A 27,116-nucleotide genomic window follows, 5' to 3' on the forward strand; every position below is an offset into this window, starting at 1 on the left:
GCACCTCGCGCTCTGCCTACCCCCGGCCTGTGGGGCATCTCATCCCGCCAGCCCGCGGGGCGGCCACAGGTATGCGTCGCGGGGGTGGAGGAGAGGCTCCTGGGGCTGAGGCAGTGTGAAGAGCCCGAGGGTTTAGGAGGAAGGATAGGGATCGGTGCCGGGGCGGGCGGGGAGCTGAAACACAGCGAATGAGGTGGGGGCGTTGTGGGTGGAGACTGAAGGGGGGAGCCCCGGAATTTGGGCCCCCAGGGGAAGATACGTGGCATGACTGGGTTTTTTATTCCAAGTTCGGTAGTTGGTGATACCACAAAAAACAGTCTGGGTATTTTGCTTGACATGGCTGGAAGACGCACAATTGCCAAGCCTAGGCACTGACCCTGGAGCCTGGCCCATGGCACAAAGACCTGTATTTCACTTCATTTTTTCTATTTCTTGAGAGAGATCCCAAACCACTTTTTTTTCAATGATGACACAGCCCAAGAAGGCTTTGAAGGCTATGCAAAGGCAAAATTGTCAGGAGCCTTGTCACAAACATGTGACAAGCAATTTTCTAATTAGACACCACAGGTGCACACTATGAGGTTGAACTAGGAAGACACTTATTCAAAAGACTTTGCACTCCCTAGCTTACCTGATTTCCTGCTGACTTCATTCATAATTTATCATGTTTTTAATATTATGCAACCCTTGTTTTTAGGTTTAGGAAGATATTTCTTTCCAAACATCTGTTTGTACAAAGATGTAACTTTAAGTAATGGGGAAAAATGCAGAGCTTGGAAGTGCCGTAATGATTATCTTTCCAGTGAGACATTGCATTTTATTAGCAATGTAATGTAAAACTTTACTGCATGCCTCTAATTTGTAATAAATCTCAAGCTAAGGGCTGACTGAATCTTTCATGATATACAGGAAAATTAATCATAAAAAAATTCTTGTTTTTTACCACTTTATATAAAGTATATTGAGCCAAACGCACACACAAACAGTAAATATAAAACAAAGCAGATGAAATAGGAAAGGCATTAAAATGGTATTTTGGGTAGGATATGCTTAATTTTTTTTCAATTGTTTGAAAAATAAGCCAACCAGACTACAGACTGGATTGTGCTGACACCACCCCCTCCGCTGCCCCTTTGGATGGACAAAGACAAACAAGCTGTTGGGAAATGGCTGATTTCTCTTATGACTGTGTAGAGGATATTTTCATTGTCGAATATGGTGAAAGGGGTGTAAAGCCTCATTTTGTTCCCATTGACATCAGTAAGAATTTTGTCAATTACTTAATATGAAAACAGGATCACATCTATATTTGCTTAATTATGAAATGAGTACCACAGAGAACAATAATTGACAGAATTTGTTGTGAAAATGTTTCAGAAACTTGATTTATTTTTAATTTTTAGTGTGGACAGTATGATGGATACGAATCTTCAAAAGGATGATCTCACAGGAACAATTAAGTTCATACCTCCCCTGTACAAACAACGTTACCAATTCATTAAAGATTTAGTGATTAAATACAAACCTAAAAAGGTTGGTATGTTTGTTTTTTCAGAGCTTAAATTTTAAAAGATACAGTAAATACTGGCACAAGACATCTAGAAACAGGAAATACCAGTGTTGTCTGACTTTCAGTGCCAAGAACCAGCACTTCAGGGAGTTTGTTAAATCTGAGTTACCTTGGCAAACTATTCTTGGCAGCCATGTTTGGCTTTTTCTAGGCTCATATAACTAGTCAACTGAAGAAAAAACACTTGAACTGAAGTGTTCTTTGGAGTTTAAAAACCCACAAATAAAAATATGTTTGCCTCTTGCTGGGCAGAGGGTGGTTTCTGAACATTTTATTGTTTTCCTTTGAGGGCTTAGTCCCATCTCCTTCCCCTAAGGGATCTAGGGGAAAATCAGTACTTGGTTCTGCTAGTGAAGGCAGGGGCCTAGACTCAATGACCTTACAGGGTCCCTTTCAATTCTATAAGATAGGTATATCTCCCCACATTGCCATTAGTTCCTTCCTCTAGCTCAATACTCAGTCCTGATAGTATATGTTGACTTCCTTCATAAAGAACAGCTATTCAGCTGCTTTTCTCCTAATTTTTAGATTTTGAATCCAAGAAAAGCTTTTCAGCTCCCTGGTTATAAAAAGTATTTACCATCTGTATGAAATGTGTACAAGTTAACCTAATTCAACTGTCTTACTGTCACTGCTACAAAATGAGAGGCTACAAGCTGGGATTCAGGCAACCTCCAATCTGTTGGGTTCTACATTCTAGCTGTGTTTGGAGAAGAGAGCACAGGTTGTTTTCACAGTGCCATTTCAAGGTTTGTCTTCACTGCAATGTTAGCTTGGACTAACTCAGGTTTTGCCCCTAACCCAACTCTTAAACTAGAGATTTTTAAGTGGTGCTTTAAACTCAAGGTAGCTTGTGGTTGTGGGGCTGAAACTCAAGTGCTGCTGTTGCTTGCTGGTAATGCTATGGGGATGCAGCAGCTCAAAGTTATAACAACTGAGAAACAGATTTCAGAGTAGCTGCCGTGTTAGTCTGTATCCGCAAAAAGAACCAGAGTACATGTTGCACCTTAGAGACTAACAAATTTATTTCAGCATGAGCTTTCGTGAGCTATACTTACACTGACCGCTATACTTACCTACATGCCTCCAGCTTCCATCCAGGACACACCACACAATCCATTGTCTACAGCCAAGCTCTAAGATACAACCGTATTTGCTCCAATCCCTCAGACAGAGATAAACACCTACAAGATCTCTATCAAGCATTCTTAAAACTACAATACCCACCTGCTGAATTGAAAAAACAGATTGACAGAGCCAGAAGAGTACCCAGAAGCCACCTACTACAGGACAGGCCCAACAAAGAAAATAACAGAACGCCACTACCCATCACCAACAGCCCCTAACTAAAACCTCTCCAGCGCATCATCAAAGATCTACAACCTATCCTTAAAGATGATCCCTCACTCTCACAGATCTTGGGAGATAGGCCAGTCCTCACTTATAGACAGCCTCCCAACCTGAAGCAAATACTCATCAGCAACCGCACACCATACAACATGAACACTAACCCAGGAACCTATCCTTGCAACAAAGCCTGATGCCAGCTCTGTCCACATATCTATTCAAGTGACACCATCACAGGACCTAATCACATCAGCCATGCCATCAGGGGATTGTTCACCTGCACATCTACCAACGTGATATATGCCATCATGTGCCAGCAATGCCCCTCTGCCATGTACATTGGCCAAACCAGACAGTCTGTACGCAAAAGAATAAATGGATACAAATCTGACATCAGGAATCATAACATTCAAAAACCAGTGGGAGAGCACTTCAACCTCTCTAACCACTCAGTGACAAACTTGAAGATGGCAATTTTGCAACAAAAAAACTTCAAAAACAGACTCCAAAGAGAGACTGAAGAACTTGAATTAATATGCAAATTAGATACAATTAACTCAGGCTTAAACAGAGACTGGGAATGGTTGGGTCATTACACTAATTGAATCTATTTCCCTATGTTAAGTTCTCCTCACACCTTCTATGGATCATCTTAATTATCACTTCAGAAGGTTTTTTTTTTCTCCTGCTGATGATAGCTCATCTCATTTGATTAGACTCTTCCTGTTGGTATGCATACTTCCACCTTTTCATGTTCTCTGTATGTATAAATATCTCCTGTCTGTGTGTTCCATTCTATGCATCCGAAGAAGTGAGCTGTAGCTCACGAAAGCTCATGCTGAAATAAATTTGTTAGGCCATGTCTACATCTAAAATTTTGCAGCGCTGGTTGTTACAGCTGTATTAGTACAGCTGTATTAGTACAGCTGTATAGGGCCAGCGCTGCAGAGTGGCCACACTTACAGCAACCAGCGCTGCAAGTGGTGTTAGATGTGGCCACACTGCAGCGCTGTTGGGCGGCTTCAAGGGGGGTTCCGGGAACGCGAGAGCAAACCGGGAAAGGAGACCAGCTTCGCCGCGGTTTGCTCTCGCGTTCCCGGAGCCACCCAGCAAACCGCAGGGAAGGAGACCTGCTTGCTCGGGGTTCCGGGACCGAGAGAGCAAACCGGGGAAGGAGACCAGCTTCGCCGCGGTTTGCTCTCCCGTTCCCGGAGCCACCCAGCAAACCGCAGGGAAGGAGACCTGCTTGCTCGGGGTTCCGGGACCGAGAGAGCAAACCGGGGAAGGAGACCAGCTTCGCCGCGGTTTGCTCTCCCGTTCCTGGAGCCACCCAGCAAACAGCAGGGAAGGAGACCTGCTTGCTCGGGGTTCCGGGACCGAGAGAGCAAACCGGGGAAGGAGACCAGCTTCGCCGCGGTTTGCTCTCCCGTTCCCGGAGCCACCCAGCAAACCGCAGGGAAGGAGACCTGCTTGCTCGGGGTTCCGGGACCGAGAGAGCAAACCGGGGTAGGAGACCAGCTTCGCCGCGGTTTGCTCTCCCGTTCCCGGAGCCACCCAGCAAACCGCAGGGAAGGAGACCTGCTTGCTCGGGGTTCCGGGACCGAGAGAGCAAACCGGGGAAGGAGACCAGCTTCGCCGCGGTTTGCTCTCCCGTTCCCGGAGCCACCCAGCAAACAGCAGGGAAGGAGACCTGCTTGCTCGGGGTTCCGGGACCGAAAGAGCAAACCGGGGAAGGAGACCAGCTTCGCCGCGGGTGCTCTCCCGTTCCCGGAGCCACCCAGCAAACAGCAGGGAAGGAGACCTGCTTGCTCGGGGTTCCGGGAACGAGAGAGCAAACCGGGAAAGGAGATCAGCTTGATTACCAGAGGCTTCCTCCTTCCACGGAGGTCAAGAAAAGCGCTGGTAAGTGTTTACATTGGATTACCAGCGCTGGATCACCAGCGCTGGATCCTCTACACCCGAGACAAAACGGGAGTACGGCCAGCGCTGCAAACAGGGAGTTGCAGCACTGGTGATGCCCTGCAGATGTGTACACCTTCAAAGTTGCAGCGCTGTAACTCCCTCACCAGCGCTGCAACTTTCTGATGTAGACAAGCCCTTAGTCTCTAAGGTGCAACAAGTACTCCTGTTCTTTTAACTCAGAAACAGTTAATCCAATCATTCTACCTATATGTCTACTCTGCATCTAGAAACATGACTCGCAAAGTGGGTAGAAAGACTTGCACTAGCTTTGCTTGAGCTAGCACACTAAAAAATATAATGTGATGGATATTGCAGCAAGGTGGCAGCTTGTGGTAGCCGCCTGAGTCCAAGCTCAGCCACGCTTAAGTGGCTAGCGTGAGCTGCCACCCATGTTACAACGTCCACACTGTGATTTTCAGCATGCTACATGCTAGCATCGCTCAAGCTATCTACTTGCATTTGGAGGCACACAGCCAGCTGCAGTGTAGATGTGCCCTGTGCTGCTTATCAAAATTACACTCTGTGTAATTTACAGTGTTGCTTAGCAGAGTGATTGCTCTCCTCAAGTTAAGCCACCTGTTGCAATGAAGATAAGCCCTAAACATCTTTCAGTCTCTTTGTTTTGTAGTGCCAATATAATGCCAAGCTCATCTCTCACATTCACACAAAAATGCACACTCACACAAAAGAAAGACATTAAGAACCTGGGATAGTGTTAGTATGCAATCTAGGCAAAAATAAGAGTCCTTTTTTCCATTGGAAATTTAAGATGTCAAGGTACTTACTGTTTTAAAAAGCTTTGAAGATGAAAAATGAAAAGTACTAAACTTTTTAATTTTTTAAATTTTGAAATAAAAAAAATGTTGAGATCTAGGGTTAATCTCAGTGTCCTCCCCAACATTTGGTCTCTGTGAAACAGATTTTAATGTCTCAGGGAATATGTGAGCTTTTGGCAGTCATATAATAACAGTTGTGTTTCTTATGTATTCACATTACCAATAGCTAATTTATTGCTTTATAAAGCACTTTTCTGTTCCACTTCATGAGATGATGACATTTTGATCTGGTTTTGAACAGAATCAGTTCAGTAGCTCTGTTGCATCTGTATCTATAAAGCTTTAATGCTCCTGTCTTGGCAATGCAAAATTTTAATTTTTTTTCGGTAAATTAATTTAGTGTAAAAACTGGAGTTCTCTGTTTATCAAAAGGTTAGATTTAGCCTGAGTAGAAACAGCTTAGGCTTCCCCACATCAGCTGAGCTTCAGTGTGCTTCAGTCCTGATCTGCATGGAGTACCAGGATGTCGAGTGGTTGTTTAGTTTGCATGCTCATCTAGTCCTTGAGATTACAATAGATGCCCTCCCTGCCACCCTACCCCCCCCAAACCCCCTCCCCCCAAAACAACCCACACTGGATTGAAACTACCAATTCATTGTTGATAGCTAGGCAGGGCCCTATCTAGATGGTGTTGGGCAGGTTCTTAACTTTATGCATTTTGAGTAGTCACAATGAAATCAATGGACTACTCATTGCATAGAGTTAACCATGTGCAGTGGTGCTAGAACAATTTTTATAGTGAGTTTCCGCCTTCAGCAGCCCATGTATTTGGGTTGTTATTACTACTTCAGGATGGGGGTGTAGGAGTACCCCTAGTTCCAGCACCTATGAGCATGTATGTAAGTCTTTGCTGGATCAGGATCTAAACTATTGCACAGGAGTGAACCCTTATGCTCATGTGGAGCCCTATTAACTGCATAAAAACCAACCTGTGTAGAATAGTTTGCAGGACTGGGGCCTAAATGTCCTTCTTTGTAAAGAATCTTTTGAATTCATGTAACTCTTGTAAAACTACATTATAAGGTGTCATAGAAATGCCATGCATTTAATTCCTATTTCATAAAAATGTTGTTTAATATCAATGCAGAACATATTTTTTGAATCACACAAATAACTTAAGAATATGGGGTATTAAGATGCCATTGTTTTCAAATCTATAGGTTGCAGACTTGGGATGTGCTGACTGTACATTACTCTGGATGTTGAAATTCTGCAAATGCATTGAGGTGCTCGCTGGGCTAGATATCAGGGAGAATGTGATGAAGGAGAAAATGTAAGATGCTTTTTGCATTATTTTTCTAAATAATTCAGTATTTGGTTCACCCTAACAGCATGTTGCAGCAGTAGTTATCAAGAGATTCAGCATAAGGATAAATGTAAAGTTCTGAACTATTTGGTATGTAAAGATTGAGTATATTGGGAATTGGTATGGTGGTTTTGTAGAACTACTGGTATGCCATATGCTATGGGCATCAAATCTGTTTATGCTCTTATGTGGTACCCTTATGATTAGCTGAGCACTTCCCAACATTGATATTTGCATAAGTTATATTTGCTCCCTTTTCCTTCCAATCAATATGGATTGGACTTTGTTGTTTCTGTTTTTATTGTGGGAAGGTGAGGTCAGAGAAATGGGGATTGCTGAGAAGGCAAAGGTGGGGTTGTGGTTTTGTGAGCTCTGTCAGGACTGAGTTCCAAATTTACGGATCAGTTGGTGAAAAAGCGCTGTTTCCTGAACACAAAAGTTGAAGTTGAAAGTACCATTGCTCCAGTGATAACTGTAGAATATAGATTGTACCACACACAAGTTTTCTTGGTGGTGGTTATTTACACGGAGTGAAGGAGCTTTGCATTTATTTATTTAATTACTGTATATGTTATTTGATAATGTATAATTTATAAACAAAATTTAAAAGGAATTTTACAAATGTCTTCAATAACCAATTAATTTTGGTTATTTTGTTGTGAAAGGAGGTTAATATGCATGCATAATAACTTTTTAATTGGAAATTATAAGGATTGTTTTTTTAGTTTTGGTTTGGTTTTTGTAAGCATCTCAGTTTACTATGTTTCTGGAACTCTGTTGCCATCAAAACTGACAATAGCATCTCTTATCTTCAAAGATATCTGGCAACGAAGTAGGATTTTTGCAATCTTGGAGGACTATTGCTGAGGTCCAATTCCTCCCTTACTTTCTTGTCTTATTGTAGATAGTCATGGCAGGTGGCTGCTTATTTGCATTACGTTTGTTTCTTTTTCCAACGAACAATAAGAGGCAATTCATAGATTCCAAGGACACCCTACGTACTTCCATTTTTCAGTTATGGGTTCTGCCTATGTCCAAGTCAAACTGCCTTTGAAGGGAAGAAATCACAAGCTTTTTTTGGCCACATCAATTCACAAGAAATATGATAGGTTAACACAGAAAGAAGCAAATAACTTCAGACAGTATATTAGTTAGAAACAAAGTGAAAGGCAGCTAAAAATGCTGCTTTCTTGTCCGCTTCCTTCCCCCATACTTGAATAGGTTTGGTGTGAACTTAGAACTGTACTCTCCTGATTGACTGTGCAGTCTTCTCTTCGAGGCTGAGATTTGCCCCAGGTCCTCATCTGCAATACACATGGTGAAAGACTCTTTAAGGTCAGGTCCCATAAAAGGGCTCAGATTTTTTTTTTTTTAATTCTGTATCAGTTCTCACTTGAGGCTTCATCACAGTCAAGGTTTCAGACTCCACATTTAACTTAAATGTTGTTTTTTCCTGTGTAGTTGTGAAGCTGAGCGTTCATCTACCATTTTTTCCTGTATCAGTCAACTACTGCAGCAACCATTTGTCAACCTCCCATTGTCCTGTGTAGTCCACACAAGACATTGTGGTTATGTTCTAGTTTTATTAATATCTCCAGGCTGCAGTGACTGAGTAATAAGGAAAAATGTATGCAGAATCTTCATAATTTCAAAAGAAAAATAAAGTAAAAAAATCATCAAGGCAAAACATCTAAGCTGATTTTTTTTCCAGTCAGGAACTTATGTTTGGTCCCATAGATTTTTAAACATTATCATAATTTAAAGATGGAGCCTCAGCCTGTGCACTTATTTATAGATTTCAATTAACTTCAGTCTTTACATAGTAGGTTTTTCTTTTGTTTGCTTCCTTTAAGTCTTGAGTGTCTATTGACACACTCAGAAGATTGATTTGTTGATATTTTTCTATGTAAGGTACTGCAGTGATTCCATTTTAAGCAACTATCCAGGAGACCCTCAAAAATCATCTCCTAGTAAAAATGGTCTTTAAAGACAGAATTGTACTGGAAACTGTTTTGTCTGGTAACACTAGTCTACAATTTTTGAGAAGTCGTCTGCTTCAGAGATAAAATGTGCTATTTAGTATGTATTTTGATGTGCTGAATTCAAATATGACAATTAAAACAACTGATTGGCTACTGTTTCTAAGATATTTAAGTTTTTACATTTTATGTCTATGTATATTGTGTAGATAGTAGAGTTTTAATCATAAATTATAAACCTAGGTCTTTTCCTGTGTTTATGGTTGCTTTACATGATAATATTTCACCTGTCCTGTTTATGTAACACTTTAAAAATCAGCAAAAGGGTTATATAAATAAAATGTATTATGAAACAAAAGGCAAAAAACTATTATGTACATAGTTTAGTCCTATTCAGTGTCTACTCAGCGTTTCTTGGCTTGTCTCTTGTATTCATTAAATGGAGCATCTCTTGCCACTGTCCAACAATAGTCTGCAAGCATTGCTGCGCTTCATTTGCCCTGATAGCCTGCCAGGAGATTCCACTGCTGTAGTCTGGAGCCCAACAGCTTTGCCTTTCTCTTAGGTAGTTCCAAATCCCTGACAAGGTCATTCAGTTCACCTTGTGTTATGAGGTGTGGTTCAGAGGAGGAGGATGGGAGAAGATGTGGGTCCTGTGACATTGATGGTTCAGGACCAGAAGTTTCATCCTCTTCCTCTTCCTCGTCTGACTCAAGTCAGAATGATTCTGGTGCATCAGGAACCGGCAGTCCTTCTCCGTGGGGTACTGGGCGTATAGCTGATGGAATGTTTGGATAATGCACAGTCCACTTTTTCTTCTTTGACACACCTTTCCCAACTGGAAGCACCATGCAGAAGTAACAATTGCTGGGATGATCTGTTGGCTCTCTCCAAATCATTGGCACTGCAAAAGGCATAGATTTCCTTTTCCTGTTCAACCACTGGCGAAGATTTGTTGCACAAGTGTTGCAGCATATGTGTGGGGCCCACCTCTTGTCCTGATCTCCAATTTTGCAGCCAAAAGAAAGGTGATAGGCTTTCTTAACCATAGTGGTTATACTGCGCTTTTGTGATGCAAAAGTCACTTCACCACAAACATAGCGGAAGTTATCTGCACTGTTCACACAAGTACCAGGCATCTCTGCTCACTTTGGCTTAACAGAAATGTGTCCCTTTGCAAAATCAAACACTGACAAATAAGAGAGCACCACACTGTATGATTTCTAGAGCTGATATAGGGCAATTTGTTCAGCAGAGTGATGTAAGCTTCGTTATGATTGCATCATCCATGACTTCTAGGAATAACGCGATGCAATTCATATCATGTATGACGCAATACCAGCTTCAGATTGCATCATTCATTGTTTTGCCTCAAAAGCAAGTACTGTCCAAACCCAGTCACAGATTTATTCATAGATCCAGTCAAAGATGTATTTTAGTCATTTCTGGTTTAAATTGAGATCCCTTCCCTTTATAACTCACTTATCCTCCGCCATTCCCAAGTCAAGGGTCGTATATACTGACCCAATAGCATATCTTGAAAACTAGAGCCAATCAACAATTTTAAGCATCATTTTCATTCTCAGTGACCCAGAATTAGTAAAGTTGGACTACATTTATTTCAGAAGCATTTTGGCTGTAGAGCAGTGTAAGAGGTTCTTATCCTTGGTAAAAAGTGAACTTTTATGTTTTTTAGGAAGATTGAGTCATTTTAATTGTTCAGCACCAAACAATTACAAATGCGTCCTTATCCTTTTGTCTTGCATGTTCCTGTACCTGTTTCTTGCAGAACATGCTCAACTCCCATTGAAATCAACAGGAGTTAAGCGTATACAGCTTCTTACAGGAGGCCCTTATAAAGGACAGACTCAGGACAAGAATCTTGTCTCAACCTTCTTGTATTGTGTTACAAATTGAGTGAGGTTCCAATTTACTCAGTACTTAAAGAAACCTCAGTTTAGTCACCTTAATTGATTTTATTATAGAATTTGTTACAGCATAACAGAGAGGTATATTGTCAAGTCTGTGAGAACTGCTCCTTGCAGCCTAATGATTAGCCTGACCTATTTGTCTGGTTTTAATTTTGCTTACAACTTGGCATATTTTATACAGGAATTGTTTACAGTTTCATTTTTTTAATTTCCCGTTTTTCACAAACAGACTTATTTTTAGCATATTTACAAACTTTCCAATAAATCTCCAACTGCATGATCAAACATCTGTTATTTACTTACTGTATTTTGCTAACCTGAATATCTGGTACTTGTTGGGGTTAGTGAAGAATATTGCTAACAATATTTATTCTTACTTAACAATTCCTGAGCTAATAATTTTTAGCAAGCTGGCATTTTCTTCCTCTTAGCACAACTACATAGCATGTAAGTACACTTGCTCACATAGCCAAGCTAATAGCCTTTATAAGGATATAGAGTTTTTAGGTCAACAACTGTTTGTTTTTGAATGTTTTCCTAGGCATATGTTGTCTCCCCTTCCTGCTGACTATCTGCAACCAAGTGAAAGATCTCTAACTGTGACCTTGCATCATGGCTCAGTTGCTCATAAAGATCCTTGCATGCTTGGTTTTGACTTGGTAACGTGCATTGAATTGTGAGTATTAAGCTTACGTGCTCTAGTTTTTCTTATCCAACACATTGTAAATATAAATATTCATAGAGCAGAATTCCACGTTCCATGCTGTAAAAGCAGCAAAGAATCCTGTGGCACATTATAGACTTAACAGATGTGTAGGAGCATGAGCTTTCGTGGGTGAATGCCCACTTCGTCGGATGCATGTAGTGGAAATTTCCAGAGGCAGGTATAAATATGCAAGCAAGAATCAGGCTAGAGATAATGTTGGAGAGGTTTTAGCTGGGGAGACTCTGGAAAAATCCCACCACGATTTCAACAGCTTCCACTCCATCATTAACCTCAGATGGACCAATTTACATGGGAGGTCCAGTTCCTAGACACCACAGTGCAAATAAGTGACAGTCACGTTAACACCATCCTACACCGAAAACCCACCGACCGCTATGCCTACCTTCATGCCTCCAGCTTCCATCCCGGACACACTACACGATCCATTGTCTACAGCCAAGCACTGAGGTACAACCGCATCTGCTCCAACCCCTCAGACAGACAGAGACCAACACCTACAAAACCTTCACCAAGCATTCTCAAAACTACGATACCCGCATGAGGGAAATAAGGAAACAGATCAACAGAGCCAGATGTGTACCCAGAAGCCTCTTACTGCAAGACAAGCCCAAGAAAGAAACCAACAGAACTCCACTGGCCATCACATACAGTCCCCAGCTAAAAGCTCTCCAACACATCATCAGTGATCTGCAACTCATCCTGGACAATGATCCCTCACTTTCACAGGCCTTGGGTGGCAGGCCAGTCCTCGCCCACAGACAACCTGCCAACCTGAAGCATATTCTCACCAGTAACTATACATCGCACCATAGTAACTCTAACTTTGGAACCAATCCATGCAACAAACCTCGATGCCAACTCTGCCCACATACCTACACCAGTGACACCATCATAGGACCTAACCAGATCAGCCACACCATCACCAGTTCATTCACCTGCACGTCCACCAATGTAATATACGCCATCATATGCCAGCAATGCCCCTCTGCTATGTACATTGGCCAAACTGGACAGTCCCTACATAAAAGGATATAAATGAACACAAATCAGGTATTAGGAATGGCACTCTACAAAAAACTGTAGGATAACACCTCAACCTCCCTGGACACACAATAGCAGATTTAAAGGTAGATATCCTGCAGCAAAAAAACGTCAGGACCAGACTTCAAAGAGAAACTGCTGAGCTTCCATTCATCTGCAAACCATCAGCTCAGGGTTAAAGAGAGACTGTGAATGGCTAGCCAATTACTAAAGCAGTTTCTCCTCCCTTAGTGTTCACACCTCAACTTCTAGAAGAGGGCCTCATCCTCCCTGATTGAACTAACCTCATTATCTCTAGCCTGATTCTTGCTTGCATGTTTATACCTGCCTCTGGAAATTTCTACTACATGCATCTGACAAAGTGGGTATTCACCCGCAAAAGTTCATGGTCCAATACGTCTGTTAGTCTGTAAGGTGCCACAGGACTCTTTGCTGCTTTTACAGATCCAGACTAACATGGCTACTCCTCTGATACATTTCATTCTGTTCTTCCTTTGCATTGTACTTTGTAATGTAGTAAGACTCACTGAGGTCAGGAGGGTTGAAATTATAGTTTAAAGCCTTTACTCTTAGCAAACTTGTTCAATCCTGTACATTTAACATTTTCATAATTCAAATGGAAGATTAGCAGGATGTGGCTGATTTTTCTAATGTGTGAGGTTCATCATATTAGGAACCTTGGGCAGTGTGTCGATAGAAGAGTGGAAGAAAAAGTTGGAAGAAAAAGTATCAAAGAGGGAGAGATTATGAAAAATAGTAGAGAATCCCCTTTGACAACTTATATTTATTCACTTTGCAGCACATTTTAACCACATGACTAAAATATTAGGACATGCATAGTCTAGTTGAATTGATTGTAGAGAAAGTCAAAAGACCCTGTAAGACTTTATGGACCTATGTAATCCTATCCTTTTCAGAGTAGAGCACCTGGAAACAGCAGAACTGGAAAAGTTTCCAGAAGTGGTATTTGGTTTTATGGCTCCAGCCATGGTTGTAATCAGCACTCCAAACTCAGAATTTAACCCTTTGCTCCCAGGAGTGACACTGTTCAGACATTCAGACCATAAATTTGAATGGGACCGAGCACAATTTCAAAGTTGGTGAGTTTGCTAGTTACTGTACATTACATTATTTGTACTCAAAACAGTAAAAAGCAATGGTAGAGATTCACTTTTTAAATACAGTTTGTGTGAGGGTGGTTGGTGAGTGTCTTGGGCCCAACTAGGGATAATATGTTAATAAACCCCTTGTATACTGTTACATTAAAGAGATAAGTGTGGGCTGGGTTTTTTTTTTGTCAGGTTGCCACTGGCTTACTCTCATTGTAACAACAGTTGTAAAAATCTTTAAACTTTTGGGTAAATATACAGAAAAAGAAGGAAAAATAGCTAAAACATTTGAAATGTGAAGTTTTAAGTAAGATTTTCATTTTAACAATATCCAATTTTCCCTTTAGCTGTAGAGAGTTTTTGTGGGTAAAACACCTTGTTTTTACAGTCTTGGATGGTAGTAAACATGGTAATAACTGTGCTTTTTTGGGAAAAGAGAAGAATTTAGTTGTGCTGATTAGGAGCTGTTGTTGTTTAAAGTCCAGTCCTGTTTCCTTGAAAACAGAACAAGACAAGCACACACAAATAGGAACAGAAAAGAATACCAAATATAGAAAATGCAGCTTCTGTCTCTGGTGCTGACTCTCACTTGCAGCCTCACTACTGGAGAAACACAGGTGCATAACACATGCTCTTATCAGCCAGTCCAAGAGCTGGCAAAATGGTACCAGCTTTGGGTTGTTTGGGGGATTGCTTTTAGCTGCCTCACTAGTTGTGAGCTCACATCAGTATTGCAAAAGATGCAGGCTAAACCAGATTCTTATTAAACAGAAGGCAAAAAACAGAAATAGAAAAGAGGAAGAAATACGTTGCAAGAAGGAAAAGAACTCTCAAGGGAAAGGGTGTGAGCAGGAACCCAACTCTTACATTCCAGGTAGTATTCAGGATTTCTGGTGGTGGCAGCGGTTCTCTCTCTCTGGCCTTTTCTGGTCAAGATGTTTAAGAACATAAGAATGGCATTACTGGGTCAGACCAAAGGTCCATCTAGCCCAGTATCCTGTTTGCCAACAGTGGCCAATGCCAGGTGCGCCAGAGGGAATGAACAGGGCAAGTAATCATCAAGTGATTTATTCCCTGTCGCCCATTCCCAGCTTCTGGCAAACAGAGGCAAACACCATCCCTGCCTATCCTGGCTAACAGTCATTGATGGACCTATCCTCCATTAATTTATCTAATTCTTTTTTGAACCCTGTTATAGTCTTGGCCTTCCCAACATCCTCTGGCAAGGAGTTCCACAGGTTCACTGTGTGTTTGTGAAGAAATACTTTTTTGTTTGTTTTAAATTGTTGCCTATCAATTTCATTTGGTGACCCCTAATTCTTTCACTTCCTTATTTACTTTCTCCACACCAGTCATGATTTTATAGACTTCAGTCTTATCCTCCCTCCCCCTGTGTTTCTCACAATCAAGACTATGAAGGCCCAGTATGTCATGGTGGGTCCCGGGAGACGGTGTGGGTGGCAGCCAGGATGGTAAAGCTCGTTCCTTCCAGTCTATCTGTGCCCATAATGCTACCATTTAGTGACACTCAGATAAACTGCACACAAAAAGGTGTGCCAGCCGCATCCCATTAACATTAATTAATCAAAACACATTTCACTGTGAACATTTCCTCTCATTTCTAGAAACTTGCATCTCATTATCTCAGCCTGTGACCTTACTAGAAGCCTCCAAGACTACTCCTGAGGGAATTCTGTGCCAACAAATTCTATGCACAATATTTTAAAATTCTACATATTTTATTTGTCAAATAAATGTGGAGGCTCCAGAATGGCAGTGGGGAGCACTGGCCATTGTCTACAAGGAGATGGGAGATCACCCTGCAACCTCTGCCCCCCAGTACACGGATTTGGCGGTGAGGCTGCACCCGACCCTGACACACTGCAAGGGCTAGGCCTGCCCCAGGATCACCTTGGGGCCCTGCCCTTCCATGCCAGGTACACCAGGATAGCTAGTGAGAGGGACAGAGTCTCGCAAACCTGCCCAGGGTTTCCCCAGTCCAGGTGTGAGGCAGGCAGGCTGGCTCAGCCTGGCAGGATCCAGGTGAGGTCTTAGTGTGGGGGGATCCTGGTGTGGAGGGAGAGGGTTCTTTGTGGGGCAGTTGGGTGTGAGGTTCAGTGTGGGGATCCAGGTGCAGAAGGGGATCATCTTGTTGCTTGTTGGGGGGGGTTCCAGGTGCAGGGGGGATGGGACTCTGCAGGGGGTACAGGTGCAAGTAGTTGGGCCTAAGTGGGGGGGGGTCTGGGTTTGGGAGGCTAAAGAGAGGAGTCTGGGTGCTGGGAGAGTGGGGCTTGGAGGGGTGAGGGTCCTGGGTATTGGGGCTCAGTGTAGGAGTCCAGGTCATTGGGGCTCAGTGTAGGGGTCCAGGTGCAATAGGAGTGGGGCTCTTCAGGATGGGGTTTGAGTTTGGAGGGCTCAGAAAGGTGTGGTCTGGGTGCAGGGGCTGGGGTCGATGCAGAGAGGAGGGGCTCGGTGGGTATACAGATCCAGGAGGGTGGGGTGAGGTTCAGGTGCAGGGGGAGTGAGCCTTGGGGGGGGTTGGGTATGGAGGGGTCTAGATGCATGGAGGTTGAGTGGACGGGGGAGCAACTGCCAGCATACAGTGACCCCTTATGCCACGGCTTAGGAGCGATGGGTAACAGGAAGCAGGTGTGTGGAGCTTCCTGCAGCCGGGGGAGGTTTTGGGGGATGGATCTGACCCATCCCCTCCTTGCAGGGGAAGAGGAAGTCCTGTCCTCCTCAGCCCAGCTGGGACTAGCAGCTGAGCCTGTAGGAGCCATTAGCCAGGATGTCCCCAACCCCTGTCCCCCATGCTGATACCTCTCCATTGAGTGCCTGAAACAATACACCCATGGTGCTGGGGAGGGCCTTCTATCACAGTTCTTTTAACCTAACCAATTCAATTTGAACCAGTCAATTTGTCTTTACCTTTTGCTGACAAATTTAGGTAACAGTCTGAATTGGACTTCTGTTATATTGGACAACTTAAGGTAAAGAACTTTGCACAGCAGTGTTAACAAATACTTAAATAAAAATAAAACCGTCTCTCAGGTTATTATATTGTTAAGGGTCTAACTTAAGTTGGGAGATTCTCATATCTATCTTGGAAACTTTTTTCCATACTACTTTTATTTATTTTTAGTAACTGCTGTATGAACTGCTATTCTGGCTTTGAATTTTCTGAGGCTTGTTGTCTGCAATTCATCCATCTGTTAACTATACATCTGTGATAGTTCTTGTTTGAGTGATCGTCCCTATTGTATTCCACTCAGGGTTATGTGCATGCACTATGTGCCTAGAGCCAGAGCTTTTTCAAAGGACTAATGTCTGTTGGTCCATGCATGCACCTTTGCACGGCCTTGTGGTTTCACCCAAGGCGACTGTGTCTTCAGTTCCTTCTCACCACTGCACGGTCTGAGTTGGAACTTCTGCTGGTCTCTTGTTTTTGGTGATGCATTTTCCAAACTTTTCAGGGGAAAAAAAAGTTTGGATTTTTGTACATAGTCAGGATTCTTACATAGTTTTCTTGTTTCTAGAGTTTTAGTAGGTTTAAGGGCTGGGAACACTGCTTTGGCAGTTTCCTGCCAAACAATTTGTAAACCATCCCTCTCTGCTCCCCCAGTGTCTAGTTTTGGATACTCTATATAGTCAAAGGTTTGTTTGGTTTTTTTGCTGTTTTTGTAGTACTGTAATTTTCTTCTTTCTGAAAGTTCTGGTATGATTAAAGACTTTGGGTTCCACTTCTGCAGTTTCCCACCAAATTATCTTCATCCCACCATCCAGGTTGGGATACTGGATTATGCTGAAAAGGCTGGGATTCAAAGTCTGTAGTTCCTGCCCTCATCAGTTTTCCCTCAGCAACGAGCATCAATGTTGTCTGTACTGTTTAGGGGTAACCCACACTATGTCCAGATACAGTGTCTGCCTCTCCTTCCCTGCTCGTACTTTGGAAATCAGTCTTCTGTCTTAAGAAGCACCTCATGGAAGTCGCCATGGGGCCACAGATCCCCCCCTAGGCTGTTTAGGCAGGTGTACAAGAGTGTGCCTCCTACTCCAGAGCCTGAGTCTGGCTCTGCTGGTAGAAGTGCTATGGACCCCGCACTAAGGCCTAGCCATGGGTCATGGAAGCATGTGCATAAGCATGGCAGGAAGTCTTCCTCCAGATCTAAGAAAGACCCTGCACCATCTTCGAGTTCCGGCCACAGAGCAGTACTGCGTTCCAAGACCCACAGGTGCAGCAAGAAGTCACATCGCTCACCACATCCTCCAGTCCCGGTTCTGGACCCACAGACCCCTCCTGCATTGGCTCCATCAGCGCCTTGTAAATCGTCAGACCAGAGACATATCCCCTTACTGGCCCCCATTCCGTCCAGAGACCATGTACCATTGACTCCAGGAAAACTCTGAAGTACTCCAGGATCTCATGAACTGTTCTCCCAGGAAAAGATGAGGTCTCTGTATATCATCTAGGATCCACCACCTTCTGGCCATTTTCCTACAACACACTCCATTCTGTTGGCTCCATGAGCACTGCCATTTGTACAGGACTCTGGTTCCTCTGAGTCTGAGGATCCAGATGTTATGCATGGTCTGCCGCTACTGTTACGAAGCTCTAACTGTCAAAGGGTTCCAATGGCACCGTGACAATACTTTCCCTTACCTCAGCCCAGGAGTCACTGGTACTCATCTCCTTGGGCACCACCACTGTAACAGCAGGAGTAGGGGGACACCCTGATATTAGCCCCTCCACCTTTGCACAGCAAGCAGGAGCAGCACATGGTAGTGGGGGGAACTAATAGCTTGCTGGGCAGCTGCTGCACAGGGAACTTAGGGGAGCAGGGAGTTGATAGGGGGGCTGCCAGTCCACCCTGGTTCCAGGCTCCCATCAGCTAGCTGCAACGGGCTGCTCTTTCTGCAAGCAGAGGACAAAGCAGGTGGCTGCCAAACAATATTATAAGGGAGTGTAACAGGGAGACAACTCCTGGTTGTCCAGGGAATTACCTTTTCCAGCTTTAGAGCACCCTCTGCAGGCCAGTGTCCTGCTTGCCGCTGGGCCCAAGTCCCTCCAGGACTGGTGCCCCTTTCAGGCCTGGGAACCCCCAACCCCCTATCCTAACCTCACCTCAGTATATGGCTACTGCCAGTCACCGTCTAGCCCTCAGTCACTGGGGCAGACTGCAGTGTACACGCATTCATCATACGCAAGGGGGGTTTTGGACTTGCTGCCTCTGCCTGCCCTTGGGCTGCCCTCTGCAACCCCAATACCCTTCTTTGGCCTTTAACAAGGCCTGCAGCCTGCAGGGTTTCTAGGCCAGAGCTTCCCAGCTCCTCTGGCCTTCCCCCAGCTTTGTTCCAGTCTTGGTACCCTCTCAGCTTCCAGGAAGCCAGGCCCTTTCCTCTCTACCACTAGAGAGAGATTCTCTGTGTGCTCCTGTCCCACTGCCCTCTTATAAGAGCCAGCTGGGCCCTGATAGGGGCGTGGCTGCATCTGTGGCTGGTTCTCCAATCAGCTTTTCCTAGCAGCAGCCCTCTCACAGCCTCAGCCCTGTCTCAGGGCTGATTTCAAGCCCTTCAGGACCATTCCGCTACAGGGAGCATTGCACAGCTTTAAACGAGCATGTTCCCTAATTGATCAGCAGCTTAACAACAAAACAATGTTAACTGAGACAACTTTAAGTGAGGAGTTACTGTACTAGATATTTTGCATGCATTGGTACCAGCCAGAGTGGCCCTATTGATTAACAGTGCCATTCTACAATTGGCACACAATGTGTGCCCCCACCCTGAAAGAGAAGGAAAAGAGATACTATGTCCCCCCAAGGGTCTGAATTTCAGTTCTCATGTCTTCTGCCCATTTCCCTGGTGAGTCAGGCTGCTGGGAAGCAGGTTAAACAGCAACATCCACTCTCCACATCCACCGATAAGGAGGGCAAGAGATTAGACCATATGGATTGAAAAGTCTTCTTTGCCAGCCTCCAGTTCGGGATCCCAACTTACTGGGCACTGATGGCCAAATTACTTTTTAAAATATGGGCAGATGGCAGATTTTGCAGATAAGCTACCTCAGTGGAATCATGCCCAACTCAGAGCTTTTTTAGAGGAAGACAAGTTGGTTGCTAAGTCCATACTTTAGGCTGTGGTTTGTTTAGCAGACACATCCTTGTGCATATTGGTGATTGGAATTGTCATGAGGAAGGAATTCCTCAGGTTTCCCTAGGGAGGTACAGAACACAATCTAGCCCTACCTTTTGATGAGTCACATCTCTTTAATCAGAAGACAGATGGTTCCTTGCACTCACTGAAAGACTCCAGAACCATCTTGTGTTCCTTAGGCATATATCTGCTAGTGCCAAAGCTGAAATTTTACCGTTTGCTGCTTATGAAATGCTACGGGTCTCCCCAATTGTAAGGCCTACAAGCCTCCACAGAAACACTCAAAGGTTCACAGATCCCATTCACCTGTTCTGATGGTGCAATCCTATGTGCAGCACTCTCAATCTTCATAAGCAATATTTCTGAGTGCAACTAGAGAGCCGCCAATCACTTTGCACCCCAAAGCTCTTGCCAGACACCCCTTTCCGCGGCTGTCTCAAACTATTTCTTCTAGCATGGAGAGCGATAACAACGGACAAGTGGGTCCTGAATGTGGTTCAGCCTGGCTATACCATCAAGTTTGTGGCCTTACCTTACGCCAGCTTTATCATACCTATTGGCCACCATATCCTTGGAATAGTGCAGAGGAAGAGAGGTGGCCCTTTTAGATCTCTTTCTCACCTTAATATGATTCTCATGCACACTGTTACGGACCTGAGATGTCTCCGTTTTCCTCATCTATATAAGAGTCAAAACTGTCACTCTGAAGCCTTATTATGTCTGTAGAGTCAGTGAGAAGTGATGGGAACTGCTGCAAGCATGCTTGCAGCTGTTTTCTTTGCATCACACTGACTCAACATTCTGGGCTTCTCTTTTTGTTCAAATATCATCAGGTTGGTGTCACAGCCTGTTACTCTCCAGTTTTTAAGTTCTCAGACGTTTTGACTTTACAAATTAAATCTGTTAGACAGCAAGACATGTTTCTATGCCATGCCAAGAGTCCCTAGAAGACCATTGTGATACCAGAGGTAACTAAACCAATCACCACCCCTCTTATACAGCTATATTGCATGTAGCAGTTTAATTGGTTGTATAAGAGAGACTGCACAGATGATGGAGACATGACCCAACTGTCAGTTTTTCAAATCCACCCACACAGTAACACAACCAGCACACACAATAACCTTAAGAGCACACAGCTCCTCACTGCAGCATATATCCCTCATTCTCTATATGTACAAATCAACACAAATCTCCCAGCACATCTCCCCCAGACACAAATCAATGCAACCACCTACACAAAAACACAGCCAGCATACACAGTAGCCCCAAACACACACAGTCCCTCACCACAGCACACACCCTTTATTTACCACCTACACAAATAAATACAAATCTCGCAATACAATACAACCACCCGCACAGCAACACAACCAGCACACTCTAACCCCAGCCATCACTCTGAAGCCTAGATTGAGTAAGTGTGATGCAAAGGAAGCAGCTGCAAGCATGATTCTTTTGTTTAGACTATCACCAGATTCAATTATCACTGAGATTCATCGTCTGATACCAGGCAAATTTTAAGTTCTCAGCTATTTTGACTTCATAAATTACACCTCTACAACAGTATGGGCTTTCAGATACTAGTATAGCTGTACTGGGCCTGCAGACTTTGAGATTCAAGCATATATTTATATCATTTAGCCAGTATTGTCTTTTTTAAATGCACTCTTCTCAAAAGATAATAGTGTGTGATTAAATTCTGAAAACTTGACAACGTACAAAAAGCTGATGTTTTCCATAAGCTGTTGTATTTTTATTAATTCTGTCTGCTTTACTGAGAGAGAGCGGGCATAATAATGAATATGTATATTTTCCAGCAAGTGCTTGTGAAATATTAAAGGAATTTTGGTTTATTTAAAAATGTAGAAATAACAATTTAACCCAATGGTGGGCAAACTTTTTGGCCTGAGGGCCACATCTGGATGGGACATTGCATGCAGGGTTATGAATCTAGGGCAGGGGGTTAGGGTGCAAGAAGGGTGCAGGGTGTATGAGGGGGCTCAGGGCAGGGGGTTGGGGTATAGGGAGGGGTTCAGAGTGCGGGAGGGGGGTTGGGGCAGAGGGTTGGGGTGCGACAGGGGGATCAGGGAGGGGGTTGAGGTTCAGGAGGGGTGCGGCAGGGGGCTCAGGGCAGGGGGTTGGGGTGCAGGGTGCGGGCTCCGGCCCGGCACCACTTACCTTGAGCGGCTCCAGGTGGCAGCGATGCGCAGCGGGGCTCAACCAGGCTGCCTGCCTGCTCTGCCCCTGTGCTGCTCCCGGAAGCAGCAGCACCACATCCTGCAGCCCCTGGGGAGGGGGAAAGCGGAGGGCTCCACGTGCTGCCCTTGCCTGCAGGCACTGCCCCCTGCAGCTCCCATTGGCCGTGGTTCCCTGTTTTCCCTGTCCCCAGGGGCCTCAAGGATATGGTGCCGGCCACTTTCAGGAACAGCGCGGCCAGGGCAGGCAGGGAGCCTGCCTTAGCTCCGCGGGCTGGATCCAAAGCCCTGACAGGCCGGATCTGGCCCACGGGCCATAGTTTTCCTACCCCTGATTTAATCTGATTTCATAGTACTACAGACTAAGGCTCTGATCTTGAAAATGCTTATATATGTGCCTAACTTCGAGCACATGAGTAGTCCTATTGAAATAAATATTCTTGAAGTTAAACAAGTGCATAAGAGCTAGCAGGATCAGGGTTTTAGTGTTTGCACTGGTGTTCATATTTCTTCATCACATTACAAATATGACCATTCAATATAATAAGATTACATTATTTTTCTTAGGGCAGTAGCTGCAGCTACTCGCTATGATTATACAGTGGAATTTACTGGACTTGGGACCCCACCACCTGGAACTGAGAATGTTGGGTTTTGTACGCAAATAGGTGTGTTTGTGAGAAAATATCCAAAGAATGGTGAAACTGTTAACTCTGAGAAACACACGGAACATGCTTACAAAACTGTAAGTATCTCCTGCTCTCCCTCTACATATCCATTTAGTTTATTTTGTATAGGGATCACTAAATAACAACAAGGATAGTTTTGTGACACAGAATCATAAGGGTTATGTGTATACCAGAGTTGACTATTGCTACATGCTACAGTGGCTCGGCTGCAGTGCTTCAGTGTAGATACTGCCTACACTGACAGGAGGGGTTCACAGCCCTGAGATGTAGCTATGCTGATGTAAATTCCCAGTGTAGACCAGCTCATACTCAAGAGCATTGAGAAAAGAATAAGCCTGTGATTATGTTTTAAAAAATACCAAACATTCAGGCTGATGTTATGACTTCTTGCCTGTGGCAGGGAGATCCATGGCCAGAATCTGGTCAGCTGCCATGGTCTCAGCAGGGAGTCGGACACTGGGAACCGGTAGGACTCTCAGCAGGTAGTGGGAAGCCCAGGCAGCAGACCAAGCCGGGAGCCTAGGCGGCAGCCCACCTTGGAGCAGAGACTGGGTAGCACCTTGGCTTGGGAGCCGGCTTTCTTGTCAATTTCACAACTCCAGCAGAGCCATGAAATTGACAATTATGACAGCCAACAGCTGATGTAATGAATGCAGTGGCTACACAGAGACTGCATCACCCTCATTACAATGATATACGCCCTACATCTCTTGTTGAGGTTGTTTTAGTATGTCGGCATGAGAGGTGAGTTACATTGGCGGGAGGAGCTTTTCAGTGTGTACACTGCCGCTGTTTTGTTGACAAAAGCTTGACTTTTGTGTAGTGTAGACAAGGCCCAAGCCTGTTACTGTCTGCCTTCTGCTTGTCTCTCTCACACACTCTTACCCAAAAGAGTACTCAGCAATGCTTCCCACCCACATAGCTCAAATTATTGAGTGGCCTTGGATATGCCTTTGTTTTGGGCGGTGACATTTGTGTGCTTTGTTTTGGAGACTTCTGTTGTTTCTGGGTCTGTCATAATGTTAAATATTTTGGGGTTTTGCACATTATAAAGGTTTTCAAGGCAGTGTACCCAAGTCTTAAAGATGAAAAGTACCTGCAGAATGCAGTGGTCAGTGAAGTTCTTTTCGGAGCAGACATCATTAAAAGACAACTACTGGGCAATTTCAAGTCTGAGTGTAAGGAGCATAGTGATGGCATTGAGCCAAAACTCAAATTCCAGCCATTTAAATATTTCATGACGTGTTCAAAGAACCTTTCTCTAGCTGTAACTGAAAAACTTGCTGCTGATCGAAGCATGGAGCCATTCATCGATGGAAACACCGTTTATATACCTCTGGCAAAAATCTTTTCTATTCCAAAAGTGAATCAACTTTGTGGCACCTTTGAGAAGTTAAGCAAGCTTATTGCTGGCAAAGTAGCACTGAGCAGTGATGGTTCTGCCGTGGTAGTCACTATCGAATATGAAAATGAAGAACAAGAGAATTAGAAAACTCTTCAAACTGTGGTGACAAAGAAAACCTTGTTAGTAGATTCATGCTGATGTTATTTCCATGTAGTGATTAGTTACAGCACTCACTTATAATATTTTTTTAGTTTTAAATATTTCTAGCGGGACCTAGAATTTTTGCTTGCTAAAGGCAGCACCTTTAAGGATTATAGGGCAGATTTTCAAAGGCACAAAAGGGAGCAGTTAGGCATCCAACTGCCATTGAAGGGCAATAGTTTATTTAGCCATGTTTTGTTTGCTTTCCCCTTATTTCTCTCTCAAGTATCATAATTACACTCATTTAGGTATGTTGGGAGTATATATACAGATTGCACTAGCTGTAACTGAGCCCCCCAAGACTAGTCATGTGACTGGTGGTGCAGCAGAGCACTACAGCTTCACCACCTCTCTAGCTATAGGTTTCACATATTGATTCTAACGCTAAAACCTAGACAACAGTTATAATTATATCATATCAGCTATAAAAGAAGCTATTGGGTAAGGAGGACAAAAATGTTAATATTTTTGGTAAAACTTACAAGCAAAAAAAATGTAGGTAAGTTAATTTTATTTTTTTGGTTGAAAGGTGAATGTGAAGATGGAGAAATGGAAATTCAGAAAGCCTCTCTTATTGATCACTGTATAGTGTAGCTGGAAGAGAAATAAAAGCAACAGGTAGAAGATATGTTTCAGAATGGGGGGAGCAGGGAGGGGAAAAAAAGCATAAATTTGGACTAATACAGAAGTACAAATATTCCTGTAAAATCAGCCACTAAAGGAAAGATGGACATAGCCATACCAGTTCTTATGTTTTCTTTCTCCTTCACTTTTTTGGTCATCTTATTGTAGCAACACTGATCTCATGGACATAACTTGATGGATATGTCTTCCTCTGTACCTGCATAGTGCCCATTAACGTGAGTCTCACAGGTAGTTATTTAAAAAAACACTTTCAATGGATGTCATTGCAACCCAGAGCACAGTTTCAGGCTTGGAGAAAGTCAAATGCTGCTTGTAGGTTAATGAGAAAAGTGGTACAGTTGTTAGTGGTCGCAGGGGAAGTTCAGTGAGAATAATCTGATGGGAAAGTAGCAGACATTAAAATGTAAGAGTACTATATTACTAAATAAAATGTGTTCCCACCATTTTCTGTTAAATATCGCTGACTTCTGTTTAAAAATCTTTAATAAAAGAAACCTAGATCTGCTTTAAGGAAAAATTATCCTCAAAGTAATAAGTAATTGGTCCCTAAAAATACATGCTATTCCTAATACTCTCAATAGAAATAGAAGGCTGTGCAATACCAGTGATAGTGGAGCTTGTGATTTAGGCCAAGGAGATGATTCTACTAGAAAGAGCTGGCCTGGCTGCCTGCCTTAGACAAGGATATCTCACATATAAAAATGTGCAGTAAACAAACTACTAACTATTTATTACTGTCTAAGAACTAAAACGTATGTATGCACAAGAATAGCATGTTCACACGTTGCAAAATTTTCCCCTCCCTTTTCTCCTTTGTCCAAGATAAGTAATATTTTTGATGTGACTAGGTCAAGGCACATGGTTTTCTTTTGTTAATATCTGATAAATGCTAAAATGTTTCTCATGGGTATTTCATAATTAACTAATGAACAGGCCTCACTCCTTGGATGCTCCCACTGATGTCACTGGCAGTATTGGGGGGAGGGGGTAAATGCTGCAGGGTCAGGCCTAACGTTTGTGACATATTTACAAAAATGTAAAGCAGTTCTGTGTAAAGGCTAACTAGTGTTGTAGAGGATGACTGAGAATGGCCTTTGCTCCATCTTCAGAATGGAGGTGGGGGATTTTGTCTCTTCTGGCCCTCTTTCAACTCTTAAATCATTCATGGTGAAGGACCAGACAGAAAAGGGGGGCAGTAACTTAGAGGAGAAGGATAGGTTCAGAATCTATAAGTAGGATGAGTTTCTCTGAAAGAGACAAATGCTTCGAAGCATTCTACCTCCCTTCAAATGCTTTTATAACTTCTTGATACTTTTACTTTGTTTTGTGTGGAATTTTTTCATCCCTGTTAAACAGCTATGCTTACGAAATGTTAACTTGTAATCAAAACTATTTAGAACTACTTCCTCAGTGGTGAGTGGTGGTTTTTTTGTTTTCCTTTTGTGGCTGTACAGTTATCTTGTAAAATGCCTTAAATTTTACACATGTGAACTTCAAAGCTTGTAAATAAACTGTTCTTTGGCTAATAATGAGCCTAACTATTTAATTACTGCAGAGTTCAGTACCATTCGCTTGGCCATTTTTTTTGAAGATATCTCTGCAACTCAGTGGTGTAAGGCACATTTAGCAGATACTACATCCATTAAGGTTTTTTGTGTCCCCCCCCAACCTTCCTTCTCCACTCTGTTTTTTCTTGTTGGTATTTCTTTATTTAGTGTACTTTGTAGCCTGGTCATTTAAAATAAGGAACAGGTGGCTCTGGCAGAATTGGAACAATATTTGCCTTGATTATGATGTCACATTACCTCTAATTAAGGGGTGCTCATAGAAACTCTTCCTGGAAAGATCAGACCCCTAACATTTTGTTCTGTAAACCCAGTTGGAAATTGGTCTGTGAATATTGGGTTGGGTACCTTTATCCCAAAGGATTTATAATATCCTCCAAAAAAATCCACTTCCCCATAACAGGAGTGATTACTTTTTCCTTCTATAATCTCGACTAGTAGGAATTAGTACTGAATGTTAACATTTTAAAGGGAGAAGAAAGAATCCAAGAATAAATAATTTGTGCTTCTGT

The 27,116-nt window shown here is 43.2% G+C and overlaps 1 protein-coding gene across 1 annotated transcript; it reads left to right on the plus strand.

The window, feature by feature from the left end:
• HENMT1 (HEN methyltransferase 1) lies at positions 1 to 26,553 on the plus strand. Its single transcript, XM_030573798.1, has 7 exons — positions 1 to 193; positions 1,404 to 1,533; positions 6,876 to 6,988; positions 11,473 to 11,607; positions 13,617 to 13,799; positions 22,727 to 22,904; positions 23,903 to 26,553. The coding sequence occupies exons 1-7, from the start codon at positions 189 to 191 to the stop codon at positions 24,335 to 24,337; spliced, it is 1,179 nt and encodes a 392-aa protein (XP_030429658.1). The 5' UTR covers positions 1 to 188; the 3' UTR covers positions 24,338 to 26,553.
• Positions 26,554 to 27,116: the final 563 nt, after the last annotated feature.

This window comes from Gopherus evgoodei, chromosome 8, assembly GCF_007399415.2.
Source record: "Gopherus evgoodei ecotype Sinaloan lineage chromosome 8, rGopEvg1_v1.p, whole genome shotgun sequence".
Classification (NCBI taxonomy): domain Eukaryota; kingdom Metazoa; phylum Chordata; order Testudines; family Testudinidae; genus Gopherus; species Gopherus evgoodei.